The sequence below is a fragment of the Octopus bimaculoides genome, chromosome 2 (genome assembly GCF_046866305.1).
Source record: "Octopus bimaculoides isolate indiv1 chromosome 2, ASM4686630v1, whole genome shotgun sequence".
Taxonomy (NCBI): Eukaryota; Metazoa; Mollusca; class Cephalopoda; order Octopoda; family Octopodidae; genus Octopus; species Octopus bimaculoides.
Genome location: NC_142929.1, coordinates 84,931,791 through 84,950,028, shown reverse-complemented (window position 1 = coordinate 84,950,028; position 18,238 = coordinate 84,931,791). Strand labels below are relative to the sequence as shown.

General features: G+C 39.0%; 1 protein-coding gene across 1 annotated transcript in view; it reads left to right on the top strand.

Annotated features, from left to right (window-relative positions):
* The window catches only part of LOC106872534 (cdc42-interacting protein 4 homolog), a 298,471-nt gene that overhangs the window by 123,886 nt on the left and 156,347 nt on the right, over positions 1-18,238 (top strand). The window contains exon 7 of the mRNA XM_052965856.2: positions 15,048-15,194. Coding sequence (XP_052821816.1) covers positions 15,048-15,194 — 147 coding nt within the window. The remainder of the gene's footprint in view (positions 1-15,047; positions 15,195-18,238) is intronic.

The window sequence follows — 18,238 nt, the reverse complement described above, 5'->3', positions numbered from 1 at the left end:
TAAGTGTATGACATAAGAACGTGTCTGATTTTTTAATAGCAATAGATAGTGTTTAATTTCCATTGTATTCTCTGCTTCATTCCTGTGTTCTCATTTGTATTGTTGTATTATAAATTGTTATTGATAATTTATTTAACATTTAACCCTTTCTTTACTATATTTCTAACTAAAGTACACTCTCTATGTGATTCAAGTTAAATTCTAAAATAATTGTGTATTGAGACTGGTTTCATAAAACATCCATAACTTTTCTTATTTCTTAATGTATTAGATTGATATTTTGAACACAGCAAATGCTCTTCTATAAATTGATCATGTAATTTCTGTAATAACTATTGTAATTAAGCTAAGTACAGGTAACATCTGAAATTTGAAGAGTTGTTTACATCTTGTTTAAATATCAACAGTAAAAATGCAGCAATTTTATCCAGTTTTTTTTTTCTTTCATTTATATATTTTGCATAGTGATGAGTCCCATTTTCATATTATTTTGGGATAAACAAAACTAAATAGTCAGTGTGTTTTGATTCATGATTGGACCTGATTTATTCAAAAAATTTGGAAGAGAAGTATTTTAAAAGTTTATTTTATAAAAGTAATATTATTTTTATAAAAATATTATTTTTATAAAAATAATACTCGGTATGATAACAAGAAGTTTCACAGTGTAATGTTTGTTGATGCTACACCTAGGAATGAATTAAGTAGGGCATTTAAGAAAATTCTGCACACAACTGGCGTTAAGGTCAAAGTTGTAGAAAAGACAGGTAGGCCTATCAAATCTGTATTAAGTAAATCATACTCATTTGATAGAATTACATGTTAGAATAATTGTGCTGTATGTTTTTCAAACCCACATGTGAACTGCAAAAAGAAAAACGTTGTTTACCAGATTAAGTGCCAAGACGGGATTTGCATGATTATCCCAGAGTCATATTGGTGAGAGTTCTAGGAGCATCAATGACAGGTTCAAAGAACACCTGGACAATTACATTGAAAAAAAAAACCAAACTCCATCTTCTATCAGCATGCTGTAGACTGCCACAATAGATCCTTAGGGAGACTTGGGTTAGACATCTTATCTACACATCCCACTGAAGCTGTCTGTATACAGGAATACAAACCCACCCTCAACCATAAATCCGAATGGAGTAACACCTAGATTCCACTCGAGAGCACCCATCTATAATCACCCCTTTCATTTACATGTAGAAATCCATACATACATGTTGAGAAGCATGATACTGAAATACATATATGTAGTTATATATAATTGTATGAGTGTATATAGATTAATATGTATGTATGTGCAGATGTATGTATATTTTAGCATGTGTGTGTTGTGTGAGTATATGTGTGTATGTATGAGTGTGTACATGCATGCACGTATGAGTATGTGTGTAGATATATGTATATGTTATATATATATGTATGCATGCATATATATATATATGTATATGTCTATGTAAAATAAAATTTTTAAAAATTTTCAATTTTAACCGTTGTCTGCAAAAATAATGACATATATAGTGTAGCTGGATAAGTCTACATATGTGTATACATTAAGATTATATGTATATATATGTGAGTGTGTATGTGTATACATGTTTATATGATTGTGTATGCTTGTACATATGTATAGGTAGGTTTATATTTGCATGTATGTATCTAAAACATTGTATCCATTCACCCTTAGACGAAAAGAACCAAGTTTCATGAACTCATCGATGAAAATCCACTATCACATATAGAAAAATTAATAAAAGCACAATAAATGAGTATAATATGATACAAAGTAAATATCATAAGATAAAGATATTATTATTATCTTTGTCTTATGACATTTACTTTGTATTATATTATACTCATTTATTGTGCTTTTATTAATTTTTCTATATGTGATAGTGGATTTTCATCGATGAGTTCATGAAACTTGGTTCTTTTCCCTGAAACTATATATTTTAATCTGTAAAGCTCAATTTAATTTTAATTTTTTATAAATTGATTTTAATTGAGTTTTTACCTGTAATTTTGGATTTTGTCCCTAATATTATTAGTATTATATATATATATATATATATATATATATATATAGCAATAAGAAAATGGAGAGTATTAATAGGTGGTATTCATCATCTTGCAGACATTATTTTATGTCAATTTACTTGTTTATTTGTTTATTAAAAGGACAACAATAACAATATACAAACACATCTGACAATATTATGTCATATCAGTAATTATAAAAATGACATATAGTGACAGAAAATGGGTTAATATCTTACAGCTGTTTCAGTCTAGGCGTGACATGCCTCATTCTATCTTTATCACTCCAGTAGACTGAAGTAATTAATAGATGAAATAGAGGTACATGGATGATTCTCTAGGCCTCTTCGGGATCAAGGCAAAATGGGTGCCCAGAAGTACACCGGCTTGGAGGAGAAGGGTATGGAAACTTAAAGACCCTGCAAATGGACGAAGATCTAGAGACATGTTACTCGAAGCATTTGACGAAATAGAAGGGGATATAGCATCATACAACGTGGAAGACAATTGGAGATTTCTGCGGGACAACCTGCTGAGAGCCACCGACTAGATCTGTGGCTGGTGTAAAGTCCCCTCTCGACCCAGAGTAACTTGGTGGTGGAACAAGGAGGTAGACAGGGCTATTAGACAAAAGAAACAGGCTTGGAAGGACTGAAAGAACGGTGGTAGCAGGGAATTGTACCAATCTGCCAGAAGGGAAGCTAGGCGACAGGTTTATTTAGCCAGAGGGGAAGCAGATAAGAAAAGATTTGCCAATGTTCTGCACCGTGAAGACCAAAGACTTGAGGTATTTCGTGTTGCAAGACAGTGTAGGAGAGAGAATAGTGATGTTGTAGGAGAGAAATGTGTTCGCATGGATGATGGTACGCTTGCTCTAAATGAGGCTGCAATGAAAGAGGTCTGGAGATGCCACTACGATAGATTGCTCAATAAAGAGAATGAATGGGAGAAAGAGATTCTGCCGTATGTCGACCCAACAGAGGGACCAGCTATCCGAGTTGACAGTACCATGGTAGATAAAGCAATTAAGAGTATGAAGACAGGGAAAGCCCCCGGCCCATCAGGTATAGCCTAGTCACCCGTATTACGAACCAGGTGATACACAAAGGAGTCATACCCAATCACTGGTGTAGCAGCACCATAGTCAACTGCTACAAAGGTAAAGGTGACGCTTTAGATACAAATAATTACAGAGGCATCAAGCTGTTAGATCAGGTTATGAAAGTTATGGAGAGGGTCATAGCCGAACTAATTAGGGAGCGAATCAATTTAGATGAGATGCAGTTTGGGTTCGTGCCAGGTAAAAGCACCACTGATGCCATATTTCTGGTAAGACAGGAGAAATACCTAGCCAAGGATAAACTTCTGTATCTGGCTTTTGTTGACGTTCCCCCGATCCCTTATCTGTTGGTCAATGAGGAAACTAGGGATAGAAGAATGGTTAGTGAGAGCTGTGCGAGTCATGTACAGAGATGCTGTCAGTAAGGTGAGGGTTGGAAATGAGTACAGTAATGAATTCCGGGTAGAGGTAGGGGTCCACCAAGGTTCTGTCCTCAGCTCCCTCCTATTTATCATAGTCATCCAGACAATAACACAGGAATTCAAGACAGGTTGCCCCTGGGAGCTCCTCTATGCTGATGACCTTGCACTAATTGCGGAGTGACTATCAGAACTAGAGGAGAAGTCTCAGGTGTGGAAGCAAGGACTAGAATCGAAGGGCCTTAGAGTCAACCTAGCTAAAACCAAAGTCCTAATAAGTAGGAAGGTAGATAAAACACAAACCCCTTCAGGTAGATGGCCCTGCTCAGTATGTAAAAAAGGTGTAGGTAGTAACTCTATAAGATGTACCCAGTGCAAGCTATGGACACATAAGAGGTGCAGCAATATCAAAGGCAGGTTAACTAGGAAGTTAGTTTTTGTATGTGGCAGATGTTCAGGTGCAATAAACACTGTAAACAAACAGGAAACAACTTCTGTCTCATTTCAGGGAGAAAAACTAGAGGTAGTTGATAGCTTCCACTATCTGGGTGACCAAGTTCGTAGTGGGAGTGGGTGCGGTGAAAGTGTAGCTGCTAGAATAAGAATAGCCTGGGCAAAGTTCAGAGAGCTCTTACCTCTGCTGGCAACAAAGGGACTCTCACTCAGAGTAAAAGGCAGACTGTATGACGCATGTGTACGAACAGCCATGCTACATGGCAGTGAAACATGGGCTGTGACTGCTGAGGACATGCATAAGCTCGCATGGAATGAAGCCAGTATGCTCTGCTGGATGAGTAATGTCAGTGTGCATACCCGACAGAGTGTAAGTATCTTGAGAGAAAAGTTGGACATTAGAAGCATCAGCTGTGGTGTGCAAGAGAGACGATTGCACTGGTATGGACATGTGGTGAGAATGGACGAGGATAGCTGCGTGAAAAAGTGCCACACCCTAACAGTTGAAGGAACCCGTTGAAGAGGTAGGCCCAGGAAGACCTGGACTGAGGTGGTGAGGCAAGACCTTCGAACATTGGGCCTCACCGAAGCGATGACTTCTAATCGAGACCTTTGGAAATATTCTGTGTGTGAGAAAACCCGGCAAGCCAAGTGAGACCTAAATCCAAAGCCACTGCCAGGGGTGTAGCCAGCCCACTTATGCGTACCTTTCCTACATTGGACACTAAACTCCGCTTGCGAAGACTTGTTGAGGCAAGTGAAATCGAACTAAATTCGTCGACTGGCACCCGTGCCGACGTCGTCTCCTTCATTGGACACGAAACTCAGCTTGCGAAGACTTATTGGGGCAAGCGAAAGCGAAATCAGGATAGCATCTGTGCCCAGCGTCACCTTTCTGGCACTTGTGCCTGTGACATGTGTAAGGATTTTCGAGCAAGATCGTTGCCAGTGCCCCTGGACTGGCGCTTGTGCGGATGGCACATAAAATACACCATTTTGAGCATGGCCGTTGCCAGTACCGTCTGACTGGCCATCATGCCGGTGGCACGTAAAAGCACCCACTACACTCTCTGAGTGGTTGGCGTTAGGAAGGGCATCCAGCTGTAGAAACTCTGCCAAATCAGATTGTTGGCTGGTGTTGCCATCCGGTTTCACCAGTCCTCAGTCAAATCGTCCAACCCATGCTAGCATGGAAAGCGGACGTTAAACGATGATGATGATCATCATCATCATCGTAGTTTAACATCCACTTTCCATGCTGGCAAGGGTTGGACAGTTTGACTGAGAACTGGCAAGCCAGGAGGCTGCACCAAGCTCCAATCTGATTTGGCAAAGTTTTACAGCTGGATGCCCTACCTAACATCAACCACTCTGAGAGTGTAGTGGGTGCTTTTATGTGCCACCAACACTGGCACCAGCCACGCTTGAATTGTGCTTTTACATTCCACTGGCACAAGTACCAGTCATGTGGCACTGGGCATCAACCATGCTTGAATGATGCTTTTTACATGCCAGTCAGGTCACACTGGCATTGGCCACATTTGAATGGTGATTTAATTTCAATCTGCACGGGTACCAGTCAGGCAGCACCGGCATTGGGAGTTGGTAAGCATTGAGGATTAGTAATTGATAAGCACTGAGGATTGCTAATTGGACCACCAATTCTCAATGCTTACCAACCCCCAATGCTTGTTATGCACATGTATACTCATGTGGGTGCACATGTGCATGCATTGTACATATGAATATGCATGTGTGGATGTGTGTACACGTGTGGGTGTGCTCATGCACACCCATGTACAGATATACACACTCACATCAGTACAGATATTCATGCAAAACATTATCAAAATTACTTTGCAGACATCATTTGATACCCGCAAAAAAAAAGGGATGACTGCAAATATACAGGTATGCATGCATGCATACATGCATACATACATACATACATACATATACTTTTATTCTTTTACTTGTTTCAGTCATTTGACTGCAGCCATGCTGGAGCACCACCATGAAATCGTTCCCCCCAGGATTTATTCTTTTTAAGCCTAGTACTTATTCTATCAGTCTCTTTTGCCAAACCACTATGTTACAGGGACATAAACACACTCACTTCGGTTGTCAAGCAATGGTGGAGGTACAAACACACACACACAGGGAAGGATTCCAACTGCGTTTCGTGGTTTGCTACATCAACAGCTCCTTTATAGGATCCATCATGAGGAGGAACCATGTCTGGTTTCGGCCCCTACTCCTCTACCATTTTTGACATGCTGTGCCCCCCCCCCTCTTTTGGAGGTGTCTTCAGCTCTGGTTTTGAGTGCATTTCTTCTTCCTTCTGTTCCCTCGCCTCTTCAATGCAGCATCAACGAGTGTCAGCGGGTGACTGACCATCCTGCCAAATTACCCCTTAAATACTCGTTTGTAGGTTCCAACAGCCAGCACCAGCTAGTTGTCACGTGATAATGTCTAAACTTCAACTGACCAATGTTGGGGAAGGGCGCGTAAACTTAGCCCACGCCCTCTCTAAACCTGCCTTCCAATAGTGTCGTGTTAGTTTCATTTCTAGCAGCCAGAGCCGACCAGCTATTTAGTGGTACAAGCCTTTGAACCAGGAGGAGGGGGTGCCATAAACGAGACCGCTACTTGTCAATCAGTGATGCTGCTTAAGTGTCAGCCAGTCTCACATAGTGATGCTATTTCCCAGCTGGCATGTTATGGCTTTCAGTCCATTTTCGGTCTTCTTGCTTCAGCTGGCTTTTTCGACTGCCTCCTGTATCCTTCTTATTACTTTTCTCAGCTCTGAGCTTGAAAATGCAAACCTTCTTTTGAATAACGTTGTCATTTTCCTTTCAATGAAGCCTCTAGCCCCCACTGCCAGGTAGTAATACTTGACAGTCCACCCCTGTTCTCTGCACTCTTTGATTAATTTTTCGTACCTCTTCTCCTCCTGTTGCTCTGCATTAACAATGTTCTCTTCCCATGGCACTGTCAGCCGTAGCAAAATTCCAATTCGCCGTTAAGTCTGGTCTTTTTGTCATTTTTATGAGTGGAAATATTAACAGTCTTTCCAAATCCCTGGCTAGCTCCCAGTATCCCTTCTATCTTTCGTCTGTCTCGTATATTTTATTTGAAGGCTTGGCTTTATGTCCTTTTCCTTCCTTCTGGAAGTATATTTTTCTGCACTTTCCCATTTTAGGGTACTCTCCCCTATTATTTCCTTCAATCTTCTTGAGTGCTGCGCTTATGACGCCGAGGACTTGATTGTGACGCCATGTATATCTGTCTAGTGCTAGCCTACAATTTGACAGAACATGTCGCACCATCGCTTTCTCTCCGCATCTACATTCATGAGTTGTTTCTATGTTCCACCAGACTAAATTCACTGGTGAGGATAAAACATCGACAGTAGACTTGATCAGGAAGGATGTCCTTGCTTGTTCCCAAGCCCAAAGTTCCTTCCACGAGAATCTGCGACTGACTCAGGCACTGTCCCTGTTGACTACATTGCACCAAATGTACATTTCGCCTTTCTTCTTCCTCCTTTCTCATTTTGTGTACCACTGCCTCTTTCAACTCTTTTACACTGCTGTTGCAAAATGGCTTGAAATTGTGCAACCTTAGACTGGCTCTTTCTTCTTGCATTGCTCCGACTATCTCAGTGTGCCTTAGCTTTCTGATCGCCCTGTTTACTGCCTCTTCCGCTTTCCATTTCCTCCCTGTTTGTACCTTTGGAGTGTTTTCTCGGATGCTCTAATCTTTCGAATACCTTAGCATCATTACTGTCCTTGCCTTTCCTGCCTTATATTCTTTGGCGATTGATGTTATTGGTAGTTGCAGCACAGGTTTTCCATATAGTGCAGTTGTATTCAGTGGTTTTGGCAGACCAAGCCATTTTCTGATAAAGACACTGCATCTTTGTTCCATCCTTTCTACTCTACTCAAGGCTATCTTGTACATTTGCAGTGGCGACATTATCCTTGAATACAGTCCAAATTGCGGTATCCAACATTTGAATTTTCCCAGTAATGTTGTTCTGTTAATTGCCTTTAGTCCTTGTTCCATTAAACCGTGTGTTTCTTTACTTTGCTTCTTATCATTTAGTAAATCTCTGTACCATCTGCCGAGACTCTTCACTGGTTGTTCTTTCACCGTTGGTATATCTTCACCTCCTATTCTGAATTTCACTCCTTTTTGGACTCCTTTCATGAAAGCCATGCTTCATTTTCGCCCATCCTATTAGTTTGTCCAACCGCTCTGCTGCTTCTCTACTTTCTGATAATACAGTAACATTGTCCATGAAAGCCCTTAATGGTGTCTTTGTAACAGATTTCTCAGTTTGTTGATCTTAATAACATCTCCATGACTAGCAAAAATAGGATCACTGATATCGTGCATCCAACTGCAATACCTACTTCAAGCCGTTGCCACTCCATTGTGAACTTTACTGCTGTAAATCTCATCCTCAAGTTGTCGTAGTAACACATGAGCATTCGTTGAACATCTTCTGGAATCCAAAAGAAGTCCATAGCTGCTTGAATTAGTGCACATGGCAAGATCTAACCATACAAAGTACAGGTTTTTTTCAATTGTTTTGCACAGGTGATAGCTCCCCAGATGGCAAATGCATGTTCTATGCAGCCAGGGATTCCAGGGATCCCTGCTTTTTGGATTGCTTCATTAACATATCCATGATGCTGTACGAATCTTATGATTCATCTAGCAATAATTCCAAACATAATTTTCCCATCAGTATTTTATAATGGAATGGGTCTGAATTGCCCTAGTATTTTTGCATCTTTCTCTTTAGGTAAATAGATGCCTTCAGCTATACACCATCGCTCCGCTGTGTCGTTCTTCTTCCACATTTCTCTTAACAGTGCAAACAGCTGCAAACATAATTTCGGGCAATACTTATACACCTTGTAGCTCACTCCATTGTTCCCTGGTGAACTTTTTGCTCTTGCTTTTCTTATGAACTCATCTATTTCTTTTCATCTGATGTCACTCGAATCGAATGGTACCCTTGGTTCAGGTGGTTTCTTCAGCCTGTGCATTTCTGGGAGTACTTTATTTCTGTCAGAGTCACTGTATGTCCCATTAAGATGGCATTTGAGCTCCTCTTTCGTGCAATCCAATCTTCTGCTTTTACTTTCAGTAAATAAATGTTTTGCATATTGGTACGGGTTCTTTACAAAGCTACGATAGTTCTTTTCTCTCTCCTTTCTTCTGTTCTTCCTTCTTTCTTTTCTCAGTAGTTCTCGATGCCTCTTTTTTATCTCTTCATGTAGCTGCTTTAACCCTTCCCTTTCCTCCTCCTTTGCATCCCTCCATCTGGTTCTGAGTTTTTTTCTTCTCTTCGCGTATCTTTGCGATCCGTCTTTCTCTCTTCAATGGTCTGCCCTTTGCCGATGATTCTACATTCCCTGTTGTTTCAAGTCCAAATCTTTTCTCTCCTTCCTGGTAGATTATATTAGCCAAATTCTCGAGCTTTTGCTTGTCGTCCCCTTTGAATTTGGTGGTCATTCTTGCTACCTCATCGTTGAATTTTTTATAGCTCGTTGCATCATTTACTTTCGGCCACTTAATCTGGCTTCTTCACGCCTATCACTTTTCTTGGCTGTTCCGATTCAACTGTGGAATGACCCTCACTATGGTTTCTTTCCAGGAGGTTCTGGCCAAACATCTTATGGTTTTTCAACCCACACTGTTGAATTACTTTCCTCTGACACACATTCCCTTAGTGAATTCTCAGCCCGATGTAACTAGCAAATACCTTTCTGCAGCAGCTGAATTCCTCATCTACCATTCCTTTACCGCTTCCTTTCTCGTTGTCCATTCCTTTTTTTTTTTTTGCATTCCTGTTTGATCTTTAATTCTCCTTCTCCCCCTTGCCCCCTGTGCTCCAGGATCATGGGGGTATGGTTTATCACGCCTATATATAAATATATATATATATATATATATATATATATATATATATAATAAAATTCAGGATAGAATCTATATATGATTTTATCAGGTAGCTTGCATGTAATAAACTGGTTAAGGTAAATTTATAAATTAATATACAGGGCAAGTGAGTAAGTACATTACTCAGTTGCCTTAAATATTAATATATATATATATATATATATATATATATATATATATATATCTCCAAGTAAGTTAGGGGTTGTGAATCCAACCCACTAAGGGATAATATCTATCCAATATGCTGCTGGAAGAATACCCAATTATTATTACACTAGTGTTTTTTCATTGCATGGCAATTACATTATGAAGTGCAATAAATGGATGTTTTACCATTAATTTATATAGCAATAAGAAAATGGATGGGAATAGGTGGTATCCATCAATTTGCAGATATTGTATTGTGTCAATTTACTTGTTTATTTGTTTACTAAAAGGACATCCTTTTAGTAAACAAATAAACAAGTAAATTGACACAATACAATGTCTGCAAGTTGATGAATGCCACCTATTCCCCTCCATTTTCTTATTGCTATATATATATATATATATATATATATATCTGCCAGTACCGCCTGACTGGCTCCTGTAGGATTTTCGAGCGAGATCGTTGCCAGTGCCCCTGGACTGGCTTGTGCGGGTGGCACATAAAAGACACCATTTCGAGCGTGGCCGTTTTCGTGCGGGTGACACGTAAAAGCACCCACTACACTCTCTGAGTGGTTGGCGTTAGGAAGGGCATCCAGCTGTAGAAACTCTGCCAAATCAGACTGGAGCCTGGTGTTGCCATCCGGTTTCACCAGTCCTCAGTCAAATCGTCCAACCCATGCTAGCATGGAAAGCGGACGTTAAACGATGATGATGATATATATATATATATATATATATATATATATATATATATATACTCTTTTACTTGTTTCAGTCTTTTGACTGTGGCCATGCTGCAGCACCGCCTTTAGTCGAGCAAATCGACCCCAGGACTTATTCTTTGGAAGCCTAGTACTTATTCTATCGGTCTCTTTTGCCGAACCGCTAAGTTATGGGGACATAAACACACCAGCATCGGTTGTCAAGCGATGTTGGGGGGACAAACACAGACACACAAACACATACACACACACATATATATATATACATATATACGACAGGCTTCTTTCAGTTTCCGTCTACCAAATCCACTCACAAGGCTTTGGTCGGCCTGAGGCTATAGTAGAAGACACTTGCCCAAGATGCCACGCAGTGGGACTGAACCCGGTACCATGTGGTTGGTAAGCAAGCTACTTACCACACAGCCACTCACACACACAACAAGCATCTTTCAGTTTCTGTCTACAAAATCCACTCGCAAGGCTTTGGTCGGCCCATGACAAAGATAGAAGACACTTACCCCAAGTGGCACACAGTGGGACTGAACCTGGAACCATGTGGTTGGGAAGCAAGCTTCTTATCACACAGCTACGCCTATATGCGTATATATATACTTATATCTATCTATCTATATATATATATATATATATATATATATATATATATATATATATATATATATATATATATATATATATATATATATGCATAGGCGCAGGAGTGGCTGTGTGGTAAGTAGTTTGCTTACCAACCACATGGTTCCGGGTTCAGTCCCACTGCGTGGCACCTTGGGTAAGTGTCTTCTACTATAGCCTCGGGCCGACCAAAGCCTTGTGAGTAGATTTGGTAGATGGAAACTGAAAGAAGCCCATCGTATATATGTATATATATGTATATGTATGTGTGAGTGTTTGTGTGTCTGTGTTTGTCCCCCCACCATCGCTTGACAACCGATGCTGGTGTGTTTAGGTCCCCGTAACTTAGTGGTTCGGCAAAAAAAGACCGATAAAATAAGTACTAGGCTTACAAAGAATAAGTCCTGGGGTCGATTTTCTCGACTAAAGGTGGTGCTCCAGCATGGCCGCAGTCAAATGACTGAAACAAGTAAAAGAGCATGTATATACTTATATCCATCAGTATACATATGCACACACACACGGCTCTGTGATAGGAGGTTTGGTTCCCAACCACATAGTTTCCAGTTCAGTTTCACTGTATGGTACTTTGTGCTAGTGTCTTCTACTATAGCGCTGGTCTCTCCAAAGCCTTACAGGTGGATTTGGCAGATGAAACTGGATGCATATGTGTATGTCTTTGTGTTTGTGTATGCCACCCATCACTTGGCAACTAATGTTGGTTTGTACATACTGTGGTTGATTCCTTTGACTAAAATCTCTTCAAGATGGTGTCCCAGCTTAGCCTCAGTCCAGTGACTGAAACATGTAAAAGATAAAGGACATATGTATGTATGTATATATATATATATATATATATATATATATATATATATATAGAGAGAGAGAGAGAGAGAGAGAGAGAGAGAGAGATAGATAGATAGATGTATACATACATATTTAAAAAATAAATATACATATACATACACATGTATACAAACATATATTTGGTGTAGTTGCTAGTTATGGCTGGTCAGAAAATTACCATTGGTTTCGCGTGTATTATGCTCTTAACAATATAGGTGATTCATCAGACCTGCTGGCTGGAGGCACATAATTTCTTCACAAAGGTAAGAATACTGTCTTGGTCAGCCAATGTTGTGGAAAATAACCCTGGTATATAATTCTTCAAAGTGAAAAAAAAAGGTTTGCTATAAACAAAAATAGGTGAAAATGAACAAAATATTAAAAGAATTATTGTAATATTCTATTAAAATTGAAGAGGCAACATTTAATGTGAATGTATATTAAATCTATACATTAAATAGGATAGTATTGTAGTTTGCTTGAAGCATTGTGTATTGTTTGTAAAGAATAAAAAGTTTTGAATGATACAACAATGTACCATAATACAAACAATGGACTATATACCTGTTGTAATTTAGTCATCCATAGTCTGATGATATTTCGGAATAAAATTCTTTCTTCAGATATTCTTAGATGGAGTCGCTGCTATAATCGGTTTTCCAATGGCTTTTCTGGTTTTTTTTTTCTGGAAGCGTCTCAGCAGTGGTCTCATGAAGCTCCTTCTGGAATTCCTCATGAGAAGTGCATGAGGTCGGCCTTGTCTCAATCTCGTGTGTGTTGGTACATCTGTAGCGCTGCTCCTAAGTTATGTATTATACATGCAGCTTCCTTTTTTCCCCCCCTTCTCTTTTTTCTCTTCTCTTTTTTTTTTTGTTATAAACAATAAATGAGCATATCAAAAATGAACCTACACACATCCAAATGTAGCTAATTAATATATTGATTACCAACCTCCAGCCTGTTGTTAATATGTTTTCTGAAGGAGGAGGCTCTCGTGTTCAGATGTTCTTTGATGCGGACATGTAACGATCTTGTTGTGCTACCCACATAGAACTTGTTGCATTTGTTACATTGTATTCTATACACAACATTGTTTATAACAAGAAATAAAGAGAAAAATAGGAAGGGGAAAAAAAAGAAGCTGCACGTATAATACATAACTTAGAAGCAGTACTACAGATGTACTAACACACACAAGATTGAGACATGGCCAACCTCACACACTTCTCATGAGGAATTCTGGAAGGAACTTCGTGAGACGCTTCCGGGAAAAAAAAAAAAAAGCCATTGGAAAACCGATTATAGCAGCAACTCTATCTAAGACTATCTGAAGAAAGAATTTTATTCTGAAATATCAGACTATGGATGACTAAATTACAACAGGTATATAGCCCATTGTTTGTATTATAGTGCCTTGTACCATTCAAAACTTTTCACTCTTTATACATTAAACGTATAGAGATCTAAGCTATCAGGTTACAACACAATAAATGGGAGGATATGGCATTCAGATTATTCTGTTAAATGTAATGTTTATTTATCCACATTATTTTCAGTTAATTATGCAGTATCCCATAGCTTCAAGATTTTTATGATGGGGTAGTCTATTTTTTGAATAACATTAAGGTAGATGGGTGTTGAGTCAGGAATTTCAGATACAAGTTAGGATTTTTAAACAAAAGACTGTCCTAAAGTGACAAAAGAAGAGAGGATATGGCTTTTGCCCTAGTGAGGCAGAAACATTGATTGAATCAGCTAGATAAGTAGCTGGATAAATTACTTGATTTTCATATAAGGAGGGGCCAACTGAACTGTGTCCCCTAGCATGTCAAAGATGTGTCCACTTTGGTATTTGATATGAATTATCAGTCAGAATTAAATAGTTTTTATAATATATATGTAAACACACATATATTTTCTTGCATATGCACACACACACACACATCTTTATTTGCACACACATGTGTATACACATACAGGTTAATAATATATATTATATATCCTAATATGTGCATTTGTGTCCATCATGCAAGTGTATGTGGTAAATATTGATAAATTTTATTCAATGCAATTATCTTTCAATATTTCAGTTTTTCACTTTCATTTGTTATTTTCATCCATTGGTTATCGGATAATTTCCCAAGTAATGATTTAATATTCTCACATTAAATTTCACCACTATCACCTCCCCATTAGTATTGTTTTTTCGAAAACTGCCAAACTATGTGTGAGGGTACTGTAATTAGGATAAGATTTAGCTATTTCAGTGGTGGTGGTGGGTGTGAGTGTTTGCCTAGACTTCCCTTTAACTTTTCATCACCATAGTCCTTAAAGTAATAGCTCAGAGTTTAGGGCATCATTGGATGATCTGATTACCATTGCAGAATCTAAGGGCTGTCGACTCTTTGAAAGAACCAAAGGAATGAACATAGGAAATGTAAACTTTACAAGCTGCAGTGTTGTTTAGGAAAGCAGTAATTCCAAATAAAAATTAATCCAGGGTATCAGAAACTCTTTATTCCTGCAACAACTTCTCTCATGTCATTCATATTTCAATATAATCCCATTGTATGTTGTAAAGAAGTGATAGGGATAGCATTCAGCCCTAAAATCATTGACATACATAACAGCAAAATGAGTTGATTGAAAGTAATATGTGTGTGAGATGCTTTTACATTTTCTTAATTCAGTTTTTATATTGATTTTGTAAAATGAATTCTAATGCTTTGGTTTATGTTTAAGCAATTACAAGATATGGATGAAAAAAGGATTAGCCGACTGAAAAGCTTTTTGAAATCTTTTGCTGACCAAGAAAAGCGCGTGTTACCTATCATAAATACTTGTATAGAAGGAATGTTCAAAGCTGTAGATTCTATTAGTCCAAAAGAGGTTGGTACCTTTCTGATAACAAATGTTTCCTTCCTTTTATTATATATCTTAAAAAATCAGTATTGCCCAAAATTTCATATATCTGGCATGCTGCATACTTCGCATTATTAGCTATATCTCCACCATACAACTGCTAGCTTTATATATGTTATGGCAGACACCCCCAAGTGAGAAGTGGGCTGTTCCACTACTGATAAATAGTGGACAGACACAGCAAGCAGTGTCAGTCAGCGAGGTACACTGTCTGGGCCAGTCACGCAGACGACGAAATACATTATCATAATAAAGGACATATCAGTGGCAACATGGAGTCGAACTATATGCAGTGGAAGATAAGACTAACACAGAACTGAACTACATACAGTGAAAAATATATAAATTCTATTGAAAAAAATATTCTGAAGAAAAAAAGTGTCTCATAAAACTGGAACTCTAACACAGAACTGAACTACACACAATGAAAAATAATGTAAATCTATTTGAAGGATTTTAGTTGCTATGTGTTAATAGCGCTACTGGTAAACAATATCGACTGGTATTACCTGCAGTATTCTGAAGAGAAAAATAATTCTGTGTGAAAAAAAAAAAAAATCTCAAGACGGGGAGGTGTTGTGACAGACACCCCCAAGTGAGAAGTGGGCTGTTCCACTACTGGCAAATAGTGGACAGACACAGCAAGCAGCGTCAGTCAGCAAGGTACACTGTTTGGGCCAGTCACGCAGATGACAAAATACATTGTCATAATGCAGAACATATCAATATATTTTCTAATTTCTTCTTTTTGTGATGATGTTGAGTAACATAGTAGTGGTCAAACTGCATTTGCAGTTTTATGCCAAAGTTTAAATCTTTTGTCATTATCATCAAATAGTACTGAAATTTCGTTTTGGGATTTGGTTTGCAAGATTTTTTATGTGATTTCGTGTGTTGAAGCATATTCTGTTGTGTCTGGGGAGAGTCATTTTCCTTTTGTGCCTTAAAATTTAACACACTCACCATTAAAATTTCCACTTATTTCTTATTTTTATTTTCCTAAAGACCACAAACACCACAAACCCTACATAAACCCTGTCATGGGGCCTCCAACCAGACCAGTTTGTGGAACAAATATCTCCAGCAACTATAGACTGTCCTACTTCCTCTCACAGGTATTACGACCTCTCATAGAGATGTCTCCAGATGTCTGTGTGAGCACGGAAGATCTCCTCAGTAAAATCAGTACTTGCAACCACTCCAACGACCTCACAGGTTGTGTAGTGGGTAGTATGGATGTGATTTCACTCTACCCATCTATAGACATAGATTTTGCTGTGGAGATATGCATTCAGGTGATCTGTGAGAGTGAGGTGGAGTTCCACAAGGTCAACACGAGGGAACTGGGCCTCCTCCTCAGACGAAGCTATGACAGTAACTATTTAGATGACCATGACCTCAGTAGATTCTGCCCCACCAGGTCACAGAGGGGAAGACCACCCACCATCACTTCAGCAGTGAAAAAAAGCACCACTGAACGCTGGAGTGGCTGGACTGCACCTACCCAAAACCCTGAGAACAACAATCAGGTGAAGGAAATGATTGCTCACGCAATAGGGGCCAGTATAAAAAACCACCTTGAAGAACCGCATAGTAAAGTTCAACAAAAAACTATACATGCAGGTTCAAGGTGCAGCCATCGGCGTTGGTGTAGCTGGAGATGTGACCGGCCTCTTCATGACCTGGTGGGACAGAAAACTGAAACATAGGTTAGCAGAACAGTCCACAACTCTTCTACTTTACAGCAGATATGTAGATGACATTAATATCATAGTTAGGACCAACTCTAGTGATGGTCATGTAGAAACAGAAAGGAACGTAATGGAGAGCATCCAACAAATAGCTAATTCCATCCAACAAAGTATCAAGGTAACTATAGATTACCTGACTAAACACCCCAACAATAGGCTCCCGGTACTTGATACTGAACTTTGGTTAGAGACTGAGAGACTGTGAACAATAGAGTGCAGCTCCTGCACTCATATTATATGAAACCCATAGCTTCAAAACATGTTGTTCACAAGAACTCAGCTTTGTCAGACAGCATGAAAATTAACATACTGATAGCAGACTTAGTTAGGATAATGAACAACATCTCCCGACTATGCGAACCCTATGAAACGAAAAAACATATACAGAACTTCATGCACTGCATGATCAGAAAGATAGGGTTCGAGTATACAGGGGAGCCAGAAAGAGGTTAGATAAGATTATAAGTAATGATACCAGTGGTACCTGCCCTAGATATAGAAACAAAGAATGGAATAGGATACAAAGAATTTGTGAAAAAGCCAACAAGGCGAACACGTGGTATAACACCGACAGATATCAAGGAGTGATGTTTGTAGAGGCCACAGCCCATGGAGAACTAGCGCGTAGGTTTAGAAAAGCTCTGAAAGAGTCCAAACTCAACATTAAAATTGTTGAAAAGCCAGGGAACTCCATCAGGTCACAACTATGTAGGACGTACCCCTTTGAGAATACCATATGTACCAATGATAACTGCATGGTATGTAGGATTAGCCCTGGCATTAACTGCAGAAATAGAAATGTAGTTTACAGCATAAAATGCATGGAAGGTGCTTGTAAAGACCTGAATATGACATACATAGGTGAAACATCTAGGAGCATTACGGAACGACTAAACGAACATATGAGACAATATGACGACAAAAACAGTCCTCCATACTCTACCAACATGCCAAAGACCAGCATGGAGGCAACTTGGGTCAACTTGACATCCGCATCTTATCCAAGCACCCAAAAGACCCAACTCTAAGACAAATACGGGAGTACGTCCTTATGAATGAAACTTCCCCAATACTAAATAGGAAATATACATAGATATCATACCCCCATACCCACATTTTACACAGGTAAAGTAGAACAGTTGATGGGCTTTTATGCAGATAGATGTATGTATGTCTGTGAGTGTGGGTGTGTGTGCATGCACATGTATGTATATGTAAACCAACAGGTCTACATACAGACTGGTAGGTACATAGGGTATA